Source organism: Solanum verrucosum, unplaced genomic scaffold (assembly GCF_900185275.1).
Source record: "Solanum verrucosum unplaced genomic scaffold, falcon-dt-bn FXZP01000009.1, whole genome shotgun sequence".
Classification (NCBI taxonomy): domain Eukaryota; kingdom Viridiplantae; phylum Streptophyta; class Magnoliopsida; order Solanales; family Solanaceae; genus Solanum; species Solanum verrucosum.
This window is the reverse complement of record NW_026020231.1, coordinates 2,615,694-2,636,168: the sequence shown is the minus strand read 5'-3', so window position 1 is coordinate 2,636,168 and position 20,475 is coordinate 2,615,694. Positions and strand designations below refer to the sequence as shown.

Here is a 20,475-nt window from a genome sequence, read left to right as displayed (position 1 = left end):
TTTGTTCATAGCAACTTGGCAATATACAAATACGTAGGTAAAGGTTAAATAGCAACTTGGCTGCTCATCATTAATCAATGACAAATGTCATCCAGTAAACTGATAATAATTTACAAGCAGCGCATGAAAAGATCATGTCATACAAGCATAGCATGAAGTGGAGCATCAAAATCATACAGCGTTTCATTCTAAATCAACTAAATTTACCAAATGCATCTGATTCAAAATTTGAAAGATAGGGAGTGACAATGATTTGGTTATATGCTATTTCCACCAACTATGGATTGATAACGTAAAGTACAAGTTCAATTGTGATTCCATTATTACTCTCCACCACCACCACCACCAAACATACCCATCATGTCCTTTGCGGAACCCATTTGCTTCATTAAGTTCTGCAAACCACCCATTCCACCTATCTGCTTCAACATCTGAGGGGGGAGGACTTTGCTCATGTTTTGTGCATTCATGTTTCTGGACAGGGAGCTCATATCTCCTTTCTTTGGAATCTTAAGACCCTTCATCTTGCTGAATATTTTGGCAAGTCGTTTGTATTCTTCCAACATCTCCATCACCTCATGCACTAGACGGCCAGATCCCCTAGCTATACGCATGATCCGAGATTCAGTCAAAATCTTTGGATTGGTACTGTCCAATTCTGCAATTATGTTATCAATTTCAAATCAAAAGGTTAAACAATATTCTAAATACGGTAGCTTAAACAGAACTCCATAAAATGTAGCTCACTTGCCTTCATCAGTCATGGAGTCCATCATTGTCATATACCGTTTAAATTTTGCTTGACTTTCCTTTTCACGACCTTGTGGCATCATCTCTGCACTAAATCCAGGAAGCATTGAGAAAACCTACACATACCAAAAAGAACATCAATGATGTGCAACCAGAATGATATCAATCAACCTCCAGAACGAAAAGCAAAACAGGCATGAGCGTAACTTCGTAAAATAAAGAAGGAACCAAAGAGGGGGAACAAAAAAAAAAGAAGGGGAGGGGTGGGGTGGGGGTTAGAAGGGGTTCGAAGAAGAGCAGAAAAATTCCATTCAATCAAACTAATGTTCATGTGTTAAAAAAACTTTTGGTAGGAAAAATTAATGCTCAAATGAGACTCAAGTAATTTGAAATGCATAGATCTATTTGGACGAAAACGCATTAAGATGCTTGAAACATTTCCACGAATAGCATCAACTCTCAAATTGCCAAGTCACTACAAGCTACCTAATGTGGGATCCATATTTAATGTGAGTGCTCAGAGAACTCATTCCGAGTGAAATTCATGTTCAAACACAATTAACTTCCAAATACATTTCTTCCACTACAACTTCAAATACTCTTTTATTCCAACATCAACCAGTTATTGTCCAAATACAGAATTTGAATTCAAATACTTTTTTTCAATGTCTACTTCAAAAACTCTTGTTCTTTTCTCCAACCAAATATTGTCCGAACCCCCAAGTATTTCCTAACTATCTTTAGTGGATTTCGATTTTTTTCAACACTAGTGCCATTTGAAATCATTGCAGTTTGAGCAACGGATAGCAATATAGGAAATAAAAATGTTTATTATGAAAAAGTTAACGCATAAACAATAGAGTTGCCTACTAACAAGTTTAAATTCTTGGAAGGATTTAAAATCTACCAATCAAAATAAAGCCTAAATGAAACAGCAGGCTCCAAATGGTCTTCAACAACTTGCTCAAGTTACTAGATCAGTATCTTTAGATTTATAACACAGAAGATTAAGGACAAATGGAAAATTGAAACAAGCCTCAGAGATTTTCTAGAAGAACTTACAAAAACGAAATCATAAGCTTTTGCAGATTACTGAATCCCTAACCATAGTAACTTATTTCATATGGTTACAGATTTCAGAAACAGCAAGAAAACATCTTTACATGCAACTAGATTTGCTTTTGAAATGGTTAAAGGCAAAAGAAGAAAAAAAAAGGAAGAAAGAAAGAAACCAAAAGAGAAAAAAGCAGAGAGGGGGGTGTGGGGAGCAGCAGTTGGGAAAGGAGGGATCCGACTGTTCTCCCATAAAGTTCAAAAAGTGGTAAAGTAAAAAAAATATCAAGAAATGTGGGGACCTCAATGAAGAAAATGGCGGCTGAAAACAAAATTTTAGAAATTAGAAACCTGATATGACTGATTTTTGTACCAACTTGGATTTTCATGTTGGTTTTGCCACACAATTGCTTTTTTTTCACACAATTGTTTGATTCAGAAATCAAAACCTATTAGTTCTGGGTTTGGTCATCAATGATATAACATTCAGAAAAGTCTGCCAAATTCCAAAAGGAGAAGGAGAAAGCAAGAGAGAAGGGTTGGGGGGATGATCAGATTAATTTAAGTGAGTGGCAAACCTGTCCAAGGGGACCCATTTTAAGCATGTTCTGAAATTGCTCGTACATGATCCTCAAGGTAAAATGTCCTTCTGATAACTTCTGAAGAAGCTCAGGCTGTTGATCCATTGGGACCACATCCTGTATCTTGTTCACCAATCCAGACAAGTCACCCATGCCTAGAGATAGTTCAGCAGATCAAAATCAATGGCAGTGGAAATAGGAACGTAGGTCCAAGCAAAGTTGACAATATCAAGTTATCAACAGAAGAATGCGAACCTAAAAGACGGCTGACAAATGGTTTAACATCAAAAACTTCAAACTCGTCCATGTGTTCACCAGTGCCAATAAATATGATTGGACTTTTAGTTGCAGCAACTCTGCAGATGGAAGAGCAATAGAACAAATAAATATTTTTTAATCCAAAGAAACGAACAATAAATATTCAGCAGAATGTTCAGAGAACACTTGATCCAACTTATAATTTGTGAAAATCAATAACAAAATCCTTGTGAAGTCCCCAAGGGAATGTCCTAGTGGCTGTGACAGATTAACAACCTGGAGATACCAAATCTTCATCCCATTTACAACACGCGATGGAGCTAATTTGCTCCAACCTTTGCAAGCAAGACTACCTTGACAACATGTGCCCGCAAAAGACCACAAGTTGGTTTTGAGCTTTTTGGAGCCAAAAGACAGAAGTTCAAGTTTTACCATTCTAATTTTGCATCAACTGTTCAGCATCAATTTCTAAATCTCGTTGGATAAAGGATAAGCATTTTCTGCAGGAATATCTTAATGATTTACTATGCGACAGAAATAGGTAACCAACAAGCGTTTCTCTTACCCAGAAGAAGCAGACTAACAGGTTGTACCACCAAAAACAAGAAAAAAGAAATAACAGCAGCAGCCTGCAGCTTCGAGCTACCATGTCTAGAATTTCAAATGTTAAAAACTGAAATCATGAGCTTTAGCATATGCTCTGTAGTTATTTAAGAGTACCCAAAACTCTAAGAAGAAGTTTCTTTAAGGCTACAGCCAAACAATTAAAAACTTACGCACTTAGGGCACCACCTCCTTTTGCATGGCCATCCATCTTAGTAATAATCACGGCTCCAACCGCAACACTTTGTCGAAATGCTTGAGCTTGATCAAAAGCAGCTTGTCCAATACTACTATCCATAACAAATATCACGAGATCCGGTTTCTGCGGAAAACAATAAGATGAGCATCTAATGAAAGGGAAAATATAGAACATAGTATAACATACCGTTGCTTCAGAAACTTGTCGCATTTCTTCAAAAAGAGCTGCTTCTTGTTTGTGGCGCCCACTGGTATCCACAATTATTAGATCACAATTTTCCTTCTTAAATGTTTCTACACCATCCACAGCTATTTTCATTGGATCTGATTCTGTATAGCTGTTGCAGAAACACTCATTCAATTAAAACAAAATGGCCTGAGGTGTTGATTACAACATTGATGCAGTTTAAAATGACCAGATTGCCAATTACAGGTTCAGTCCTATGCAGAAAGATACACAACAACAGTAAATTCCATCCAAAACAGGTAAACTCTGTATTTTCCTTTAACCTAACAGCAACAAGAATAGCTTTCTTTTTTTCCTCCTTTTCCCATTTGGATGAAAATTTAGCTCAAAAGGATTTTAAAAGAAAACGTTGAGAAAGCTTAATTACTCTAGCAGATTGTGTTTTATTGATAGTGCAGATGATGACTTTTAGGCAGCAGGCAGCTGTCAGCTAATTAACTTTAATCTTGAGACATTTCTAAGCAAAGCACCATTCACTTTCTCATGCACCAGGCAATGTTTCTTAGATTTCATTCTCCGCTTCCCTTATCTAAATGCACTTCAAATTTATCAATGCTTATGGACCTATGACATTGTATATTGATCGAATTAAAACAAACAAAAAATGATGAGTTTTGGCTTCTTCTGTCAGGAAGAAGAACAGAAGAATATGGACCATCATTAGATAGTATGATGATCATCAAGCATCTAAATGTGTGGAGATAACAATAACAATAATAGATTCAGAAAAGGATATGCCTTCCATAAAAGGGAATTTTAGCTTTTGTTGCATTCTGCTTCAATTGATCGAAAGCACCAGCTCTGAAGGTATCTGCACAGACTAGAGCCGGCTTCCAACCCCTTTTCTGGTGGTGGTAAGCATATTTTGTACACGTTGTAGTTTTTCCAGACCCTGTGTGAAATTACAAGACATAAGGATACCATCTTGTAATTGAAGAGGAAAAGCTCTTGGTGTACATTATAATAATTGCACCAAATAATGTTACTGCTCAGATAGTTAATGCTAGCTCACATATAAACTTGTTACAGAACATACAGCTAAGGTAGAAAAATAAATTAACACACCTTGCAAACCAACAAACATTACAACACTAGGTTTCCCTTTTTTCAGTGTAAATGCAGGCTTCCCAGGATCCAATATCTTGCAGAGCTCATTATACACAGCCTACACAAATGAAAGAAACTATCTCAAGTCAATACAAGAAGATAGTGAGGAAAATATATAAGTATAAAACGATTAAGAAAATAGAAAAAAAACAATGAATCCCCAACTGGACACAAAAAGAAAACCAGTTAAGCATCATAAGAAGGAAGAAACAAGTGAAGAGATATCATGATAGATGGCCTATAATTTCATTTGCTTTCTTTTCTTGGTTTTTTTAATAAGTACTAGTGTTCTTTTCTTGGTTTTCTTTACAAGTAATAGTGTTCCTTCCTTGTTTGATGCCTTTCCAGCTCCATAAGCTAACAACATTGGAGGCTTGTTTACCAGTCTCACGACTTAAGAGACTTATTGGGCGTTAAAAAGCTGTCTCCATTGCTTATCTAAATTACTAGAAAATGAAAGAAAATAGGGACAGTTCCCCTCCAACCTGCAAAGAAAACGCCTACAAGATTTCCTGAAAATCTTTCAGCCTCTTTAGGCATTACTCTGTGAATATCAAATTCTCAACAGCTAAATCATCTTTACATGCATATCAACATAACAAGGTCAAATTTTCGGCGAAAAGAATACAAACCTGTTGAATAATCCTACGCTTGTTGTGTCCAGCGGCAAGATCCTCAAGATTGACAATCTTCTTGATATTTGTTGACATATCACGAACTAGCTTAAATTGAACATCGGCCTGTAGAAGAGCACGGGTGATCTCATTGAGGCACTCGTTGAGGACCTTTTCATCAATGATTGTGGCATTGCTCATCTGCTGGAGAGCACGCGAGATGCTCCCCCCTAATTGTGCTAACACCATCTTGATGGAGATCGAGAAGAAGATCGATTAATGAAATCAACAGGATTTTGAAGGAACTTCAATGTTTGTGAATGCCCAACTGATTAGGCTTTAAGATTTGGGAACGAAAACTTTGTTCAGTGATTTGTCTTATAAGGATAATTTTGGGGGAAAAGAAGGATGAACGCAAGTCTTTGCTGGTGGACTCGGGTCTCTGACTTCAACCCGACCCTCTCGTTTTTCATGGGCCGGGAGCTTCTATTTTCTCCTCTAAAAATAATACTATTAAAAATAAATACTTAATTAAATATATATCTAGGGTGTAGGGGGCCTTGTAGGAGATTGTGTCCGATATACCCGAAAGCATAACATAACACTTTGAGAAATAAGGAGTTACAGAAATCTACAATATCAAATCTAAGATCAAATTTTTCGTAATCTGCAACTATATTATTTCATGTTTAATCTCTTTTTTCTAATATTTCATCGACCTATTTTTATTTCTTTTTAAATTATTGATAGTCAATCTCTTACCTCTGCCATTGAGTTATTTGTGCATTTCATCTTTCACATGCTAGGAACCATTTTATTAAAATGAAAAAAAATATAGTATAATTTTAAATTACCTGAAGAAAATTATTGGGTCTTATATTTCATAAAATTTACTCGTACTTTGAAATTTCAATTTGTCTATTAATTTTTATTGAGAGGTAAAAAAAGAAAGAGAAAAAGAACAAAGCCAGCTCTTTTGGCCATTGGATGAGGAAGAAATAAAAATCTGTGGCTCGTGTGGCAAACTGACCCGTTTTCTTCTGAGAACATGGAAGCTACCGCAATGCGACCAAACGCTACCAAACTTCCGGCAAACTGCTCAATGCCGGTGTCATTTCTTCAGCCGCCGTCTGCTGCCGGAGTTGTCTTCCTCGTTCCAAAATCTGTTCGATTGACTTCCTCATTTAAGACGCCTATGATTGCCCGAACTTCCGACCCTAAAACTGACCAAGCAAATCCCAGCACTGATGAACCTGGCCTTCCTTTCCTACCGCAGGTTACTCCCACTCCACTTCATTATATATACATTTATACTCTCTCCATAATCTATAAGAATCGATCAATTTTTTTTAGTGAGGTCGTTTGTTGAAAATTTTGTGACAATTGCAGGAGGATTCGAATTTTTTGGTGAAACTGGGAGTAGGTTCAGTGGCGGGAGGGGCAGCGATAAAGTACGGAAGTGTAATTTTCCCAGAGATAACAACACCAAACATTTCAGTAGCTCTGTTTATGATATCAGCTCCGATGATTGTTGCCGTTGTGCTCTTAGTCTTACAAAGCCGTGCAGATTCAAATTCTGCGTGAACAAGCTCTTCTTTTGTACTAAGGACCTCTAAAATTTGTACCAACTGATTTTTATATATATATTCTTTCGTGGATTTTGTAGCTCGTTTAAGTAACTCTGTGTTGCAATTAAATATTTACACATGTTTAATGAATCTTAAAATACAAATATATATGATCCAAAGTAAAAGCTATTGGACTAGTCCAAATTGGTACCTAATACTCTAGCTCCGCCGCCCCTGGTGGTGGTGACCTGAATAATGTGCAACGATTGCGGAGAATATTATGGTAGATTATTAGACTAATGAGATCTTTGGTTGCTCAAATCCATACTAAGTATTATGCTGGAAATACAAATATGTTTATCATTTGCAACCATCAAAGAAGTTCGTGTAGCCCACTGCAAATCATTTTCAAAAGGTGGACAAATATGGAGTAGCCTCAGGTCAACCTTCCCAAGCCCGCAAATAGCGGGAGCTTAGTGTGACGGACTTTTGGACAAATATGGAAGCAATCCTTGAGAATATTGTTTGGATATTTCTGGGTTTCTGTTAAATGCTTGCTGAATACAAAATTTCTTACATAAAAATAGCTGTTAGAATCCAACTCATGGACTTCTTTGAGGTGGAGAAAATATATTGTCAGAATTTACAAAGGCGACGGATTAGGTTTCCTAAAAGAATAGGGTGCCTGAATTCAATTTTACAGGAAGAATCAACAAAGAAAATTATTCTAAGAAATGAAAGGCCGCAAGATGCTATAATGGCTCGTTTGAAGCAGATAAAATTCAATGCCATTGTCGTATAAAAGAGGATTGCTGAGGCAGTATTCCAGCACCGAGTACTACAGGTTGTCTCTTAACCATTTTAGTGCACCATTTACGACAGACCTGCAATCACAAACCTTAAATTAGAAGCAAGAAACACTTGCAACAGAATAAAACTAAACAAGGTTGAGATAAACTATCGCAGAAATATGGCGATATAAATGGTGCAAAATTTATTGGTAATCCGAAGTCCAATGTCCAGCTAAATGTATACCCCTACACAAGTAAAGGGTCATTCTACCATGGCTTTGTGAATGCATGTCTATTTTCTGGCAAGGTTGCTGAATTCATACAGCAAAACCACTTAAAAGGATCTACCATGTTTTTAGACCCCAAAAATAGGTGACTTATGTGGTCGGTGGTTCTAACAACATAAGCATCTTCCAAATCAAGACTAAATTACCAAGAACGAAATACTTTCCAAGAGAGTTCCCAATTAACGAATAATGATCAAGAAATTTACCCAGCAAAATTTGCTAACTTCTTCAATGGATCATCTTGATCTTCTGATGACTCATCAGTTTGTGCTGCAGTTGAATCTGAATCTACTGGAGTTTCTGTAACTTTAGCTGCAAAGCAGAAAAAAGATGGTAAATTTTTATGCCAAAGGACTGTACTGACTGTCAATGAGATATTCATTTCAATATCCAAGTACCATGACTTTTGCCTTAACCTGATCATAAGTTTCCTACACTCAGAGCAAGGTGTTCCTCTTTTTTGAGTGAGGAGAAACTCGAACTTTCGATACTGTGAGTGAATTCAGAGCATAATTTTCCTATCCTCAGAGTGATTAAGTATTTCCTTTTTGGAACCTTCATCAAAAAAGTATTTCCTTTTTGGGACAACTGTATAAGGTAGGATCCTAAGACTTGATTGTATTTTCTAATCACGTGCTCTGATTCTCTGAGCTGCATGCTCTATCTAAACTGCATTGGATATATTTCCAATTTTAAAAGGATTTTCTCTTCCGGGATATTCTAGGTTGAGAAACATAACAGAGCTTTTATATAAGTATGGGTTAGAATCAATTACTTCATTTCTCAATTCACGAGTAGCAATATATTCCTCTTTGTTCTCCCGTGTTTTGAATCAGTTTTAACTACTTGAAGCATCACACAAATTTCCAAATCAAACTTAGTGGTTGATCTTGGGGTTTTTAAGTAACTAACCAAATACAGTAGCCAAAACCTATCACTGAACTCGCAAATGGTTCATTTTCATTTTATTTTTTATTGATAATCAATAGCATCTATTTCAGAGCTGATGACCCCAGGTCTAGTTCCAAACAAGATAAGATGTACTCCCTCCATTCCAACATAAATGAATTTTTGGTGTGTGGAGCACTCCTTAAGAAAGTTAGTTAATTAAATGGCAATTTGTCAATATTACCCTTTTGTTTCTTCCCAAACTTTTCTTAAAACTAGAGATAGTTGGAAAAAAAACCCATTAAAGAGAAAGATCATTTGGGAAAAAATAATTAATACATCTTTGGACTTCGAAAAATTCTTTCATTTTGGACTAGAGGTAGCAGCATTTATTTGGAAGGATATATCCATTTCTGTTTGATAATACAGTGAGTAAATATTTGGAAGGATATATCCATTACAATCAGCCACACAAGTGACAGATCATTACCTTCTATTCTCTGGAACTCATCATGTTTAACTAATGTCACAACCCAGTGTCATTAACGATGTCATTCACGTATAGAGAATTGAGAAGATGATGAATCAAGAAGTAATTATACCAGTTTGCTGAACCGCCGGGCGAGTTTTTGTACGAGTGCTTGATCCCTTAGTTAGAGAAGCAAGTTCTTCAAGCAATTCACGCTCCGTCACACTACAAAATAGAGAACCATGAATGAAGTCCCCATGCATAGACAGAAGCAATTATGAGAGCACTTGCATACAAGCCCTAAATTCTTGTGTAACAATATCAGATCTGTATTAGATGTGAAAAGCATTTCCTATATGCATTTTATAGCGTCATTTTCAGAAGAGCAGGGGGAATAGTTTGCTCATAGGAATTTGTATGCAGAAGATACTACTAACCAAAATTAGATGGTGATACTGATGAGTGGAAACATATTGATTTTTCACCAGTAGCCTGAGTAATGGTTCCTTTTCCTTTTATTTAACTTCAGGATCAGGACACATGACCACTACGCTGGCTGGCAAACGAGCAAGAAGAGTGAAAGAGTATTTAACATGTTTTATACATTAATTACTCCATTCATTTTGGGGGTGGATGGGGTTAGGATACAATTTGAATAAGTTTCTAACTCTTATTGAAAATAGATTTTGCTTGAGGAAATGCACAAAAATAACAACAAAGAAACAAAATATTTTCCCGAAGTAAGATCACCCACTCGCATCACCCAGATCATGATGCACTTGGCCATGCAAGTATATTATGCATTTTAATTAAGTCTTGGAGATATATCGAGTATACAACAAACAAATACTAGTATTTTCACTTCCTCATGTGCCTTCATGATACAGATGGAGGAGGTGATCAAACTCATTTGAAGTTGGATTCAGTCAGGCATGGTAGTTTTCATAATGAACAAATAGGTAAAGTTATGTGAGAGAAAAATGATTTTTTTTTACATATATTATAAATTTCAATTTTTCGGCTAACCATTTTTTTCTAAAGGAAGCGAAAACCAAACTGAATACCCAAGATACTAAAACCGAAACAGAAAATTTTGGTTTGGTCGGTTTATTCAAAACCGAATGATGCCCACCCCTGATACGACTACTGGACACACACACACACACACATATATATATAAGTCCATTTAAAGAGAAGGACTGTTGGACATATTCAAGGAAAAATATATCTATAGTTATTCAGGAAATTAGTTCCCAAACGTGTCCGGCATACTCCTCAGAAATATGATTAGGCAGAGCTACACAAGTAGGTGAGAAAACTGATATGTATAATTAGTTCATCATCTACAACTTAACACTTGCGCACCTGATGCGTTTTGGTATGCTAACTTTAATCGTGAACAAGTGATCACCACGTATTGATGGCTTATTTAGCTTCGGTGCACCTTTCCTTGCCAAGACAAGCACATCCCCAGGTTGAGTGCCTGGAGGAATCTGGAGATCAGTCATCCCATCCACTGTTTTAACCTGACAAGAACATCAGGGAGAAGGAAAAAGACTGAGAAATATGATATCAATGAAGGCAATTGAAGGGCAAAATGAGGTGGCCTTGACAGATGCCAGGCGTTGGTTCTTTCTCTCACACCTCTTTCCCCCTCTTCCAGCAAGGGAGAAAGACTAATCAACAAACGGACAAACATATAGAATATAGAAGGATCTCATCATGTGGCAGGAGAATTACAGTACTACCATGCATTTGTTGTATGAGGAAATTTAAAAATTTATGAAGCTTTCAGAATCTTGTATTCATTTGTCTCATTATTCAAGTAGATGTACCTTGCCCCTGGATCTGATAGGGGATGTTTCTCGAAAGAGGCTCATTTAAAAGGAGAAAAAAGAACCAGTTCCGATGAGTTAGGCTCATACTAAAAAGTCTGAATTTCTATTTTCCTGACTCACCAAAAACAATACTTCCATACAGGCTTTATCTTGAGAGTAAAAAGAACTTTTACATTGAGAATACTATAAAAGTGATACAGCATACTATCTTATTCACATTCTTATCAGAATATGGCAGGAGCCAAGACAAATATCGTGTAAAATTACCTTAACAACAGCCCCAAGTATAGCATCTAGATAACCGACTGAAACTGTTGAAATCAGATTTATGCCATCTCTTTGGATCTCAGATATCTCTTCAATGTCAAGATAGACATAAAGATCTCCAGGTGGGGCACTGCAAAACATAGTCAAAAATGAACTAACAAACTGAGCTATATGTTCTCAATCTCAATTTGTATGTGAACATCTAACATGTGATAGACTACAACAACAACATGTCCTCCTCAATCCCATACAAATTGGGGTCGGCTAAATGAATCTCCACCTCCGTTTAAGCTCATTTCATATCATGATGATTCAAGATGCTAAAATGGGACAAGGTTAACCTAAACTCACATATAAGAAATCTTCTCAAAGATCTAGAATCTCAAGCCATACATGTAGATTTAGAGAACAATAAAACGTAATGGAAGCAAAAGGTCCATATAGGCAATACAAACTAGTGAATGTTGGCTCACTTACTTTAGGTCCAATAATTGCTAGGACTCTATTTAAACTGATGATTTATATTTTAGATCCAAGAGGGAACTTAGGACTAAGGAGTATTTCTTTTCTTTTCTTTTTTTGACCAAGGACCTATCTTGCTTGAATCCTCCAAAAATGTCACTGCACCAGCATTCAATCCTCCAGAAAAAATGCATTTTTTGAGGATCCGATGTGGGTGTTATGACATTTTTTTGGAGGATCTGAGCACATAGTCAGGGACTAAAGGAGTATCTGTTGACTACTCATCCAAATGTGCTAGTTTTAATCAAAGAATGTCACTTGCATTCTGCATATGTCAAAAACAGCAAGAAGGAACACCTATAATCCCCAAGATTGTGAAATCACTTGAAAATTAAAAGCAGTAATACACACTCCCTAGCAGCACAGGAAAAAGAATAGAAGAAGCATTTTTGACTACTTCATGCATGCTCCGCCTTAATCCGAAATAATCTTAACAGTCATGAAAAGCCTCATACTATAGATCTTCATCTTCTATCTTCTCCTAGCCCAACCTGAACCAACCCTTTTTCAAACCAACCTAGCATTTGACATCTGAAATTTGGAAAAATTATAGGCACGGTTAATGACTTAATGTATGAACAAGGAAATCTTGAGCATAAGCTTAAGAAGGATAGCTTGAACTTTTCTTCTCATGAGGTGGGACTATGTTGCTCGGACTCTTCAAAATGCCAACGGGTGCGTGTCGGATTCGCCAAAAGTAGTGTATTTTTGAAGAATCCGAGACGGGTGCGGCATCAAAAGTGAAGAGTCCACGCAACTAAGGATTACACTAGGTATGTTGTTGTTGATTCTCAATTTTTTTAGGTGTTGTCATAGGTCTAATTGTTTATAGGTAAGGTAAGAGCACATTTCTGTGAAGGAGGCAAGGCATCAGCTTTTCCTTTTACTCTCTCTTTGCAGGGTAAGTAAAGCATATTTGGAAGACAACAGTCAAAACTGACTTAGTTAATAAGCTACAGTTGGCTGAAAGAATATCAGTGGAGCTATGTGTACATGGGTCCTCCGCCCTGTATATATCAACAACACCAGGGCTAATTATGAAGACCATTATAGTGATCCTAAAAGACTAAAGAAGAAAAAATTACGCAAATGATAGTCAATACTATGTTTTACTGAACATACAAAAATCCCAGAGATGTTCTACTGAACCATAACCCAGGACAATTATGCAGACTATTGTTAAAGAAATGCAACTATATAACTTGAATACATACCCCCTAGGACCTGCATCACCCTCACCAGCAACTCTGAGGATACTTCCCTTGTTCACTCCAGGGGGTATCTTGACTTTTATATCTTTCTTCACTCGTATCCGCCCCTCGCCTGAGCATTTACGACAATATTCAGAGATCATTTCACCATCCCCACCACAGTTTGGGCAGACAGAAACCTACACTTAATCCAAATAGATGGAAAATGTAACAATGAGTATGAACATATACTTTTTGAGTGACAAAGATGAGAAAGCCCAGCAATGTAAGAACCGAGAGACCAAACAAGAAATCAGCCAAAAAAAAAAAGATAGACAACCAATCAGCCCAAAGATTAAAGCAAAATAAATATGTCATATCGGTTAAGAAACTGCAACAATAACAAATTAACAATTTCCAGGAAAACAAGCAATCTTTTTTAATATACATACATGTTATCTTCTCAAAAACAAAACATTTTGACTACAGATTCTTCAACCATTAGGACATCTTTGAGCATGGGAAGACTGACTTGTGCTCATTTGTCTGTAGTAGTCATGCCATGTCATGCATATCACTTTGCTACATGGTTTTAGATTATATTTGACTATTTACTTTTCCTATCAACTAAAAATGCAAATTAATCCTTACCCTTGATTTCTTCAATAATGGAAACTTTTACCACATCCTAGATGCTCTGTGCAAAGCAAGCTAAAGAATTTTAGTTCATTTCAGCCACAATTATTTCTATTATTAAGTACGGCATATTTAATTTCAAGCACAATTTCAGCACCATCAGTTCGGAAGCGCTTTGTGTTACCTACCTAATTGTTCCACAGGAGTTGGAAAGACGTTATTAGATCAAACTGTTCAAACCTCTTTGAATCATCCTTTCATTGAAAATCTTTCCAAGAACTTTCTGAGCCTCTTTGAAGGTGTAGCTATCCCTTAAATAGAGAGCTAAACACTACCCAGAAACCACCTGATCTTCTATAACATGTATAGTCAGCCTCGCAATTAATTCTAAGCAATATTAGGGATGATGGTGTTCAGGCAAAACCCAGTGTTCCAAAACTGACCCGGTTAGTAGTAGGAGTGTCAAATTGGCAAGTTGGGCCAAATTTGAGCCGGGTTAAAATAGGTTGAGTATATATGGATCATACTAAACCACCCAGAGTTCACTTGTGTCAAGAAGAGTAGGTTAATTTGGGCCGAAACATTTCTAGCTATAGCCCGACCTGCCTAATTCAGAATTACGTTTCATCTGTTTATTTGTGTGTTTGTTTTATAATTTGTTTAGTTACCAAATCAAGTTAAAACATCCTTTTCTTTACTTGGTAGAGAAAGAAAGTGGATGAACACAAACTAGCAAACATCTAATTTAGATTGTGCCCTAATTGACCTATCACTGAGTTTATTGCAACCCAACTAAACAGGTTGAGGAAGGTTATACTTCCATGGGCTAAAACTGATACCCCTAATTAGCAGCTGATCCTCTGTACATGCAATAGAAAACAGATTGGTTTTCTTAAAAATGACTCAGGAGTCCTGAAAACAGACTCATACTGTAATACCAAATGAATAAAGCTGAACAAATTTATATAAAAATGTAATCTAAACTATCGCGACCACCAAAAGAATAGATTTATATGCTATTACCTGAGAAAACATGCCAAAAGGTGTTTGTTCGGTCCTCATAACTTGACCTCGGCCACCACAGGTTGAACATATCCTCATTTTGGAGCCTACCTTTGCCCCAGTTCCCACACAAACCTCACAAGTTTCAAGATGTGAAAGCTCGAATTCTTTTTCAGCTCCAAAGATAGCCGCTGAAAATTCTAATGTCATGTCGTAACTGAAAGGCATTGAAGTGTAAATAAACTCTATTAGGCTTGACATCATATCATTTGATCTGCAAACTCATAGTGTTTATGAAACGGTGTCTATCTATTTCTATTTTTATGCTTCTAAAGTATACATTGTTCCTAGGATAAAACTTTATGCTTCACTGGTGCAAGTATACACAATTAGCCCGTCCAGTTTGAACATAGCATATTTCTTCTGTCAGAGGATATATATGTTAAAGAAAAGCATACCTGTAAATTGCAATTCATGCAAAGACCATTTCAAGCACAAAAGTATGCTGATATCATACTCAGTTTTTTCTTCAGGTTATAAGTATAGATCAATAACATGAATATAAATGAAAACTGATAACAACTGATTCCTAATGAAGACTCCAGCACAACTTTGGAATGGTGTTAGGACTTCTTGGTTCTTATGTTTTACCAAATGTCCAATCATACTATGTTAGCCTATAAGGTTGTCCGAATGAACTTTCCCCTCGTGGTTAGCAATAATTGTGACCATGATTTCGAGAAGGTCTACTTGATTCTACAAATTATCATTCTAAGGGAACTATATGCTTCAGCTTCACCACTGCTATAAAATCGATTAGAGGCTATATTCTTCCTAAGTTTACCTGTCATACTATGTAGCATATTAGTTATCAGAAATAGCTTCTTCTCATGGTTAACGAAGTAATACTTATGAAAAAAACCCTTTTTGTTATAAGTACACACGTGAATTCTAATGAAGATGTTTAGTGTCAAATCATTCCAATCAGCTACTGACTTACCGTAGATCTTCACCCTTGGTAACAGTACTGCGGCGACGCGTTCCAAATCCAGCTCCATCCATTCCAAAACCACCCATAGAAGGTCCAAAGAATGTCTCAAATAGATCAAAAGGATTTGTCTGCAGTAAAATTCACCAAAAAGAAAGAGAAACAGATTAGGGTTAAAGATAATTTCCATATAACCATGCACTTATTATGTGTCTTCCCACTTTCTTCTACGACCTACTCATTTTACCCTTTTTGGGAAGTGAATAAATTAGAAGAATAGCATCTAGGAACGCAACCTTCACACATTGACACATTTACTTAGACTCAACTCTCACTCCTACATCAAACAAAACCCAATTTTTTGGCTTGCATGCAAAACGACAGAAAGTAAACAGAAACCAACGTTGTGAATCAACTTCTTTCATTTGGCATTCTATTTGCAAATTGATATACATTTACCTACATAGGCATGAAGTATTCTATTCTTCTTTTAATCCATAATCTTACTTGAACTAATATTTTACTCCTTTTGAAGTGGTGGAAGGAGCCAGGGGGTATGGCAAAGTTTCTGATATCACCCCTGGTGTGCCATTCAATAAAAGTGAAAACTCTTTTCACATTTACATTTGAATGACACCAAAGAATTCTATGAACCTTGTCAATTCCTCTTCAAGTGGGGATGGGAAGAATAAAAGGCAAAGAAATTAGGACTTATAGTGTCTGGAGGGAAAAATACTGGCAACCTATAACTCCCAAAACTTGCAGATATTGTGTATGTAAACTATAGTACAAGAACATAATTGAACTATATTGAGTATGTAAGCTAAAATAGATGGCACACCTAAAATTCACCAATTAGAGAAAAACATGAACTAAACATACAATATGAGCAAAAGCGAACATAAGGACTTCACATCAGAGGGAGCCAAGTTAATATGTGAGAAAATTTTATCATGATATGTATCTTTTCTTTGATAAGCCATGATAGTACTTCCAAGTCACAATTTCATAGTCCTACTTGGAATTGGCAGGGGAACTAAGAAAAAAGTTGAAAATGAGTTGTGTATGGGTAACATGCTGGGCCATAAAAGTTATCGACGAATATAATAAAAGTTGCATAAGAAGAGTAAAAGTTGGTCATACAATGTGTGTTCGATAACATGACTTAAAACTTCCCTTTTAAAAAAAGTGGATATTAATTTGGGAAGGACTAAAAGGAAATTAAGATTACCCTTTTGGAATGACAGCAATAGTATCACACTGAACAAAAAATAAGAATTTATGGCATACCGTGTAAGCACCGGCTTGGGCCCCTACAGAACTTTTCACCCCGGCTTCACCATATTGATCATATAGTGCTCTTTTTTTGTCATCTGATAGTATCTGGAAAGTAAAACTTCAGAGTTGATTCAAAGAGTTAAAAACAAAAGAGAAATGCGTCAACATACTAACACCAAGATTCCAAAGCTTGAAAGCTAAAACAGGAATTTCTAAGGTCTACCTTAGGTAAAAAGCACATAAAATTTTCAAAATATATGAGGAAATGGATCACTTCGGGTTTAGTAGACAGACAACCAATGCAGTTTCCAAGGTAGATAAATGAAGAAACGGATTGAATAAGTGGATAAACAGTAATTCCATCACGCAAAGGGGAGAGGGGGGACATAAAGATGCAATGCCACATATGTCTAAAGATCAATAGTTTCAGAAGGAATTAAGAAAACTACCAGGGATCAGATGTTAAAAATAGTAAATTTCCATATTTACCTCATAAGCATCTTTAATCTCCTTAAACTTTTCTGGTGCATTAGGTTCCTTGTTGACATCAGGGTGATACTATAAAACAATATCAAAAGTCAGAAGCGGATTAATGGAGAATAGAATAATGTGTTGCTGTGGAACTATCTTATTGTGAAGGCCCAAAGAACTGGGTGAAGGTGTAGCCTGTATTGGTAAGATTAGCATAGCATTCCTCATCCTACTAGAGTATGTATCATATGCACACGCACAGAAAGTAAACAATCAACAATACAAAGAAAAAGATAACACATGCAGACCAATGATTCATAACGCATCAGCTTCCCGAACAGAGGCAACTCAACCATACAAAAAGAGATCAAAGAGTAGCATAAAATAATTGAAATAGGAACGGAAACTAATAATTAGCAACTTGTGCTGCTATCCCAAGGAAAATGCACATTATATATGGTCAGCCACAAGATTACTTTTCTGTTGTAGCTTGGAGCTCAAATGCAGGACCAACCTAAGTCACAATTTCGAAAAAGCATCATATAGTGTAACCCTTTTCTCAAAAAATTCGAAGGAGCATCATTTGGTTCTTTTCTTAAAAATTGATTCTCACAATGACAGTCAACAATAACTAGAATTAAGAAGAAGAAGAAGAAAGAAAGGATTGCAGTACCTGTCGAGCTAACCTTCGATAAGCAGCCTTTATGTCTTTACTGTTAGCAGATTTTGGGACCCCAAGTGTAGAGTAATAATCAGCGGCAGCAACCACCAATCTCCCAAAACGTCGTCCCGGAATCTTCTTATTGTACTGGGATGAAGAAAAGGAAATGGATATAAACTTCTTATGGGCCCACAAGCGGGTCCCACCGGAGAAGAAACTAGAGGAGGAAGAAGAAGGAAGAAGAGAGGGAGAATGGGAACGGTCGGAGATGAGAGACGAAGGACGGAGAGATAGAGAAGCTGTGCTGGCCATTGCCGTCGAGTTCATTGGACTGTACAAGACAAGTTAACTGTCCCGTTTTTATGCTAGCTTGCTTCTTTTTTTTCACAAGAAGAAGAAGATGTGGTGCGATATTGATACGCGCTTCAAGCAATTGCCAATTATACAAACACGTTTTATGTGAAATAGATATAAGTAACGTATGTCACCCTTATTATCTTTCTAAAAATAAAATTTGGAATTAATGAGAAAAATAACCTATATTTCAAGTTTTATATACTTACTGTAATAATAAAACTTCATAAATATTCGTAATTGTTGATTCTAATTGGCAAAATCATTACACTCGTATTTTTTTAGATATTTGGGAATCACCAATTATTTCACTATAGTCAAAACTTGAAGCTCGGTATAGGAAAATAATAATCATGAATTGCAATTTTGAAGGGAAATATCACAGCCAAACTTTTTTGGTTCTAAACAAAAAAGTGTCTCATAGATAATGTTATATGTTGGAAGGAAAAGGCATAAATTCCCCCTTCAACTTATACCGAAAAGTCAGTTACACACTTTAACTATTATGACGATCTATTACACACATCTACTACTTAAAAGTGAATTTATTTACTCCCTAAAACTGACGTGTCAAAAAAATAAAAATAAATAAAAAACTGACGCGTCAGAAAAAATTAAAGTTAAAAAAGAATTTAAAAAATCAAAATCTTCTTTTCCCCTTCCATTACCCTTTAGAAAAAGAATTAAAAAGTCAAAATCTTCCATCCCCACTCATTACCCTCTTCTTCTTCATTCTTTAATTTTCATCACAACTTTTTATTTTTATCACAACCTTAAAGATTCACAATGACGTGAGTGTAGTAGTGGTGTTGTTGGTTGTCCAGATTATTTGTTGGTTTTTCAGATCTAAAAGTATGGAGCTCTTTGGAACTTCATCGGAGCCATGGCTGAAGCTTTGAGCTTGCCGACGCACCTTTAAATCAAATCAAAAGAATAAAATCGCAAAGGGATAAGGTAAGGGGGTTTGGTTTGGTGTTTGTTGGTGATTGATTTGGATTTTGAGTGGTTGTTTTGTGGTGGTTGTTGGCTGATGGTTCGTCAAAAAAGAAGATCAAATGGCGTTGTGGAGGTGGACTTATGGTGGTGATGGGTTGGTTGTTCTTCGCCGGAGAAGACAAAGAAAATTCTTGTATAAATTCAAATGAATGATTTCTCCGATGAGATTAGAGAAAGTGGGTGGGATTATAAAAAAGATACAACTATTAGAGAATTTTAATAATTAATTACAGATTAATTAGTGTAAAATAGAGTTAACAAAAAGAAAGTTGATTAATAAAGAAAAGAAAACAAAAAGAATAGAAAAAATATAAAATTTGACGTGGCACTGACATGGCGATGACGTGGCAGCGAGTGTAATACACTACATGCTGTGAGAGTGGTGTTACACGTCTCAGGGAGTAAATAAATTCACTTTTAAGTAGTAAAGGTGTGTAATAGGTTGTCATAATAGTTGAAGTGTGTAACTGACTTTTCGGTATAAATTGAAGGGGAAATTTATGCCTTTTCCCTATGTTGGAAATCAAAAGAAACTCGAGTGATGAGAAGGATTCTGCAAACCGACTTTGTTAACTTTAAACATGTTTGAGGAAATCTTGTCAAATTTACGACAAATTGTTTATCTCCTTACCAAAAAGAAGGCTGGATGAAAGGATAATTAGCCTGTATGATATGAGGCTAATCTCACATTCATCCAACACCATGAAGAGGAGAATGCCAGTCAGCAGAGCTAGCGCTGGAGGACAAAAACCCCAGCGTGAACCAGCAATTGCCAACCTAATGGCACTACTCATCATCGAATCTCCCTCCTCAGACACAGGAAAACAAATTGACACAGAAATCAATTCATTCATCACA

At 36.3% G+C, this 20,475-nt stretch overlaps 3 protein-coding genes across 3 annotated transcripts; 1 reads left to right on the top strand and 2 right to left on the bottom strand.

Moving 5' to 3' along the window:
• Nucleotides 1-39: 39 nt before the first annotated feature.
• On the bottom strand, nt 40-5,743 carry LOC125832060 (signal recognition particle 54 kDa protein 1). The gene is made up of 9 exons (XM_049511190.1): nt 5,430-5,743; nt 4,756-4,855; nt 4,429-4,582; nt 3,631-3,781; nt 3,419-3,567; nt 2,640-2,740; nt 2,382-2,539; nt 752-866; nt 40-658 (listed from the first exon to the last, which is right to left on the bottom strand). The coding sequence occupies exons 1-9, from the start codon at nt 5,658-5,660 to the stop codon at nt 324-326; spliced, it is 1,494 nt and encodes a 497-aa protein (XP_049367147.1). The 5' UTR covers nt 5,661-5,743; the 3' UTR covers nt 40-323.
• Nucleotides 5,744-6,404: 661 nt separating this feature from the next.
• Nucleotides 6,405-7,126, top strand: LOC125832059 (uncharacterized). Its single transcript, XM_049511189.1, has 2 exons — nt 6,405-6,687; nt 6,801-7,126. Exons 1-2 carry the CDS (start codon nt 6,460-6,462, stop codon nt 6,993-6,995), a joined length of 423 nt encoding a protein of 140 aa, XP_049367146.1. The 5' UTR covers nt 6,405-6,459; the 3' UTR covers nt 6,996-7,126.
• Nucleotides 7,127-7,506: 380 nt separating this feature from the next.
• LOC125832057 (uncharacterized) lies at nt 7,507-18,639 on the bottom strand. The gene is made up of 11 exons (XM_049511188.1): nt 18,280-18,639; nt 17,625-17,693; nt 17,148-17,240; nt 15,870-15,988; nt 14,891-15,086; nt 13,256-13,431; nt 11,520-11,649; nt 10,780-10,940; nt 9,548-9,639; nt 8,264-8,369; nt 7,507-7,863 (listed from the first exon to the last, which is right to left on the bottom strand). The coding sequence occupies exons 1-11, from the start codon at nt 18,592-18,594 to the stop codon at nt 7,818-7,820; spliced, it is 1,503 nt and encodes a 500-aa protein (XP_049367145.1). The 5' UTR covers nt 18,595-18,639; the 3' UTR covers nt 7,507-7,817.
• Between the last annotated feature and the right edge of the window lie 1,836 nt (nt 18,640-20,475).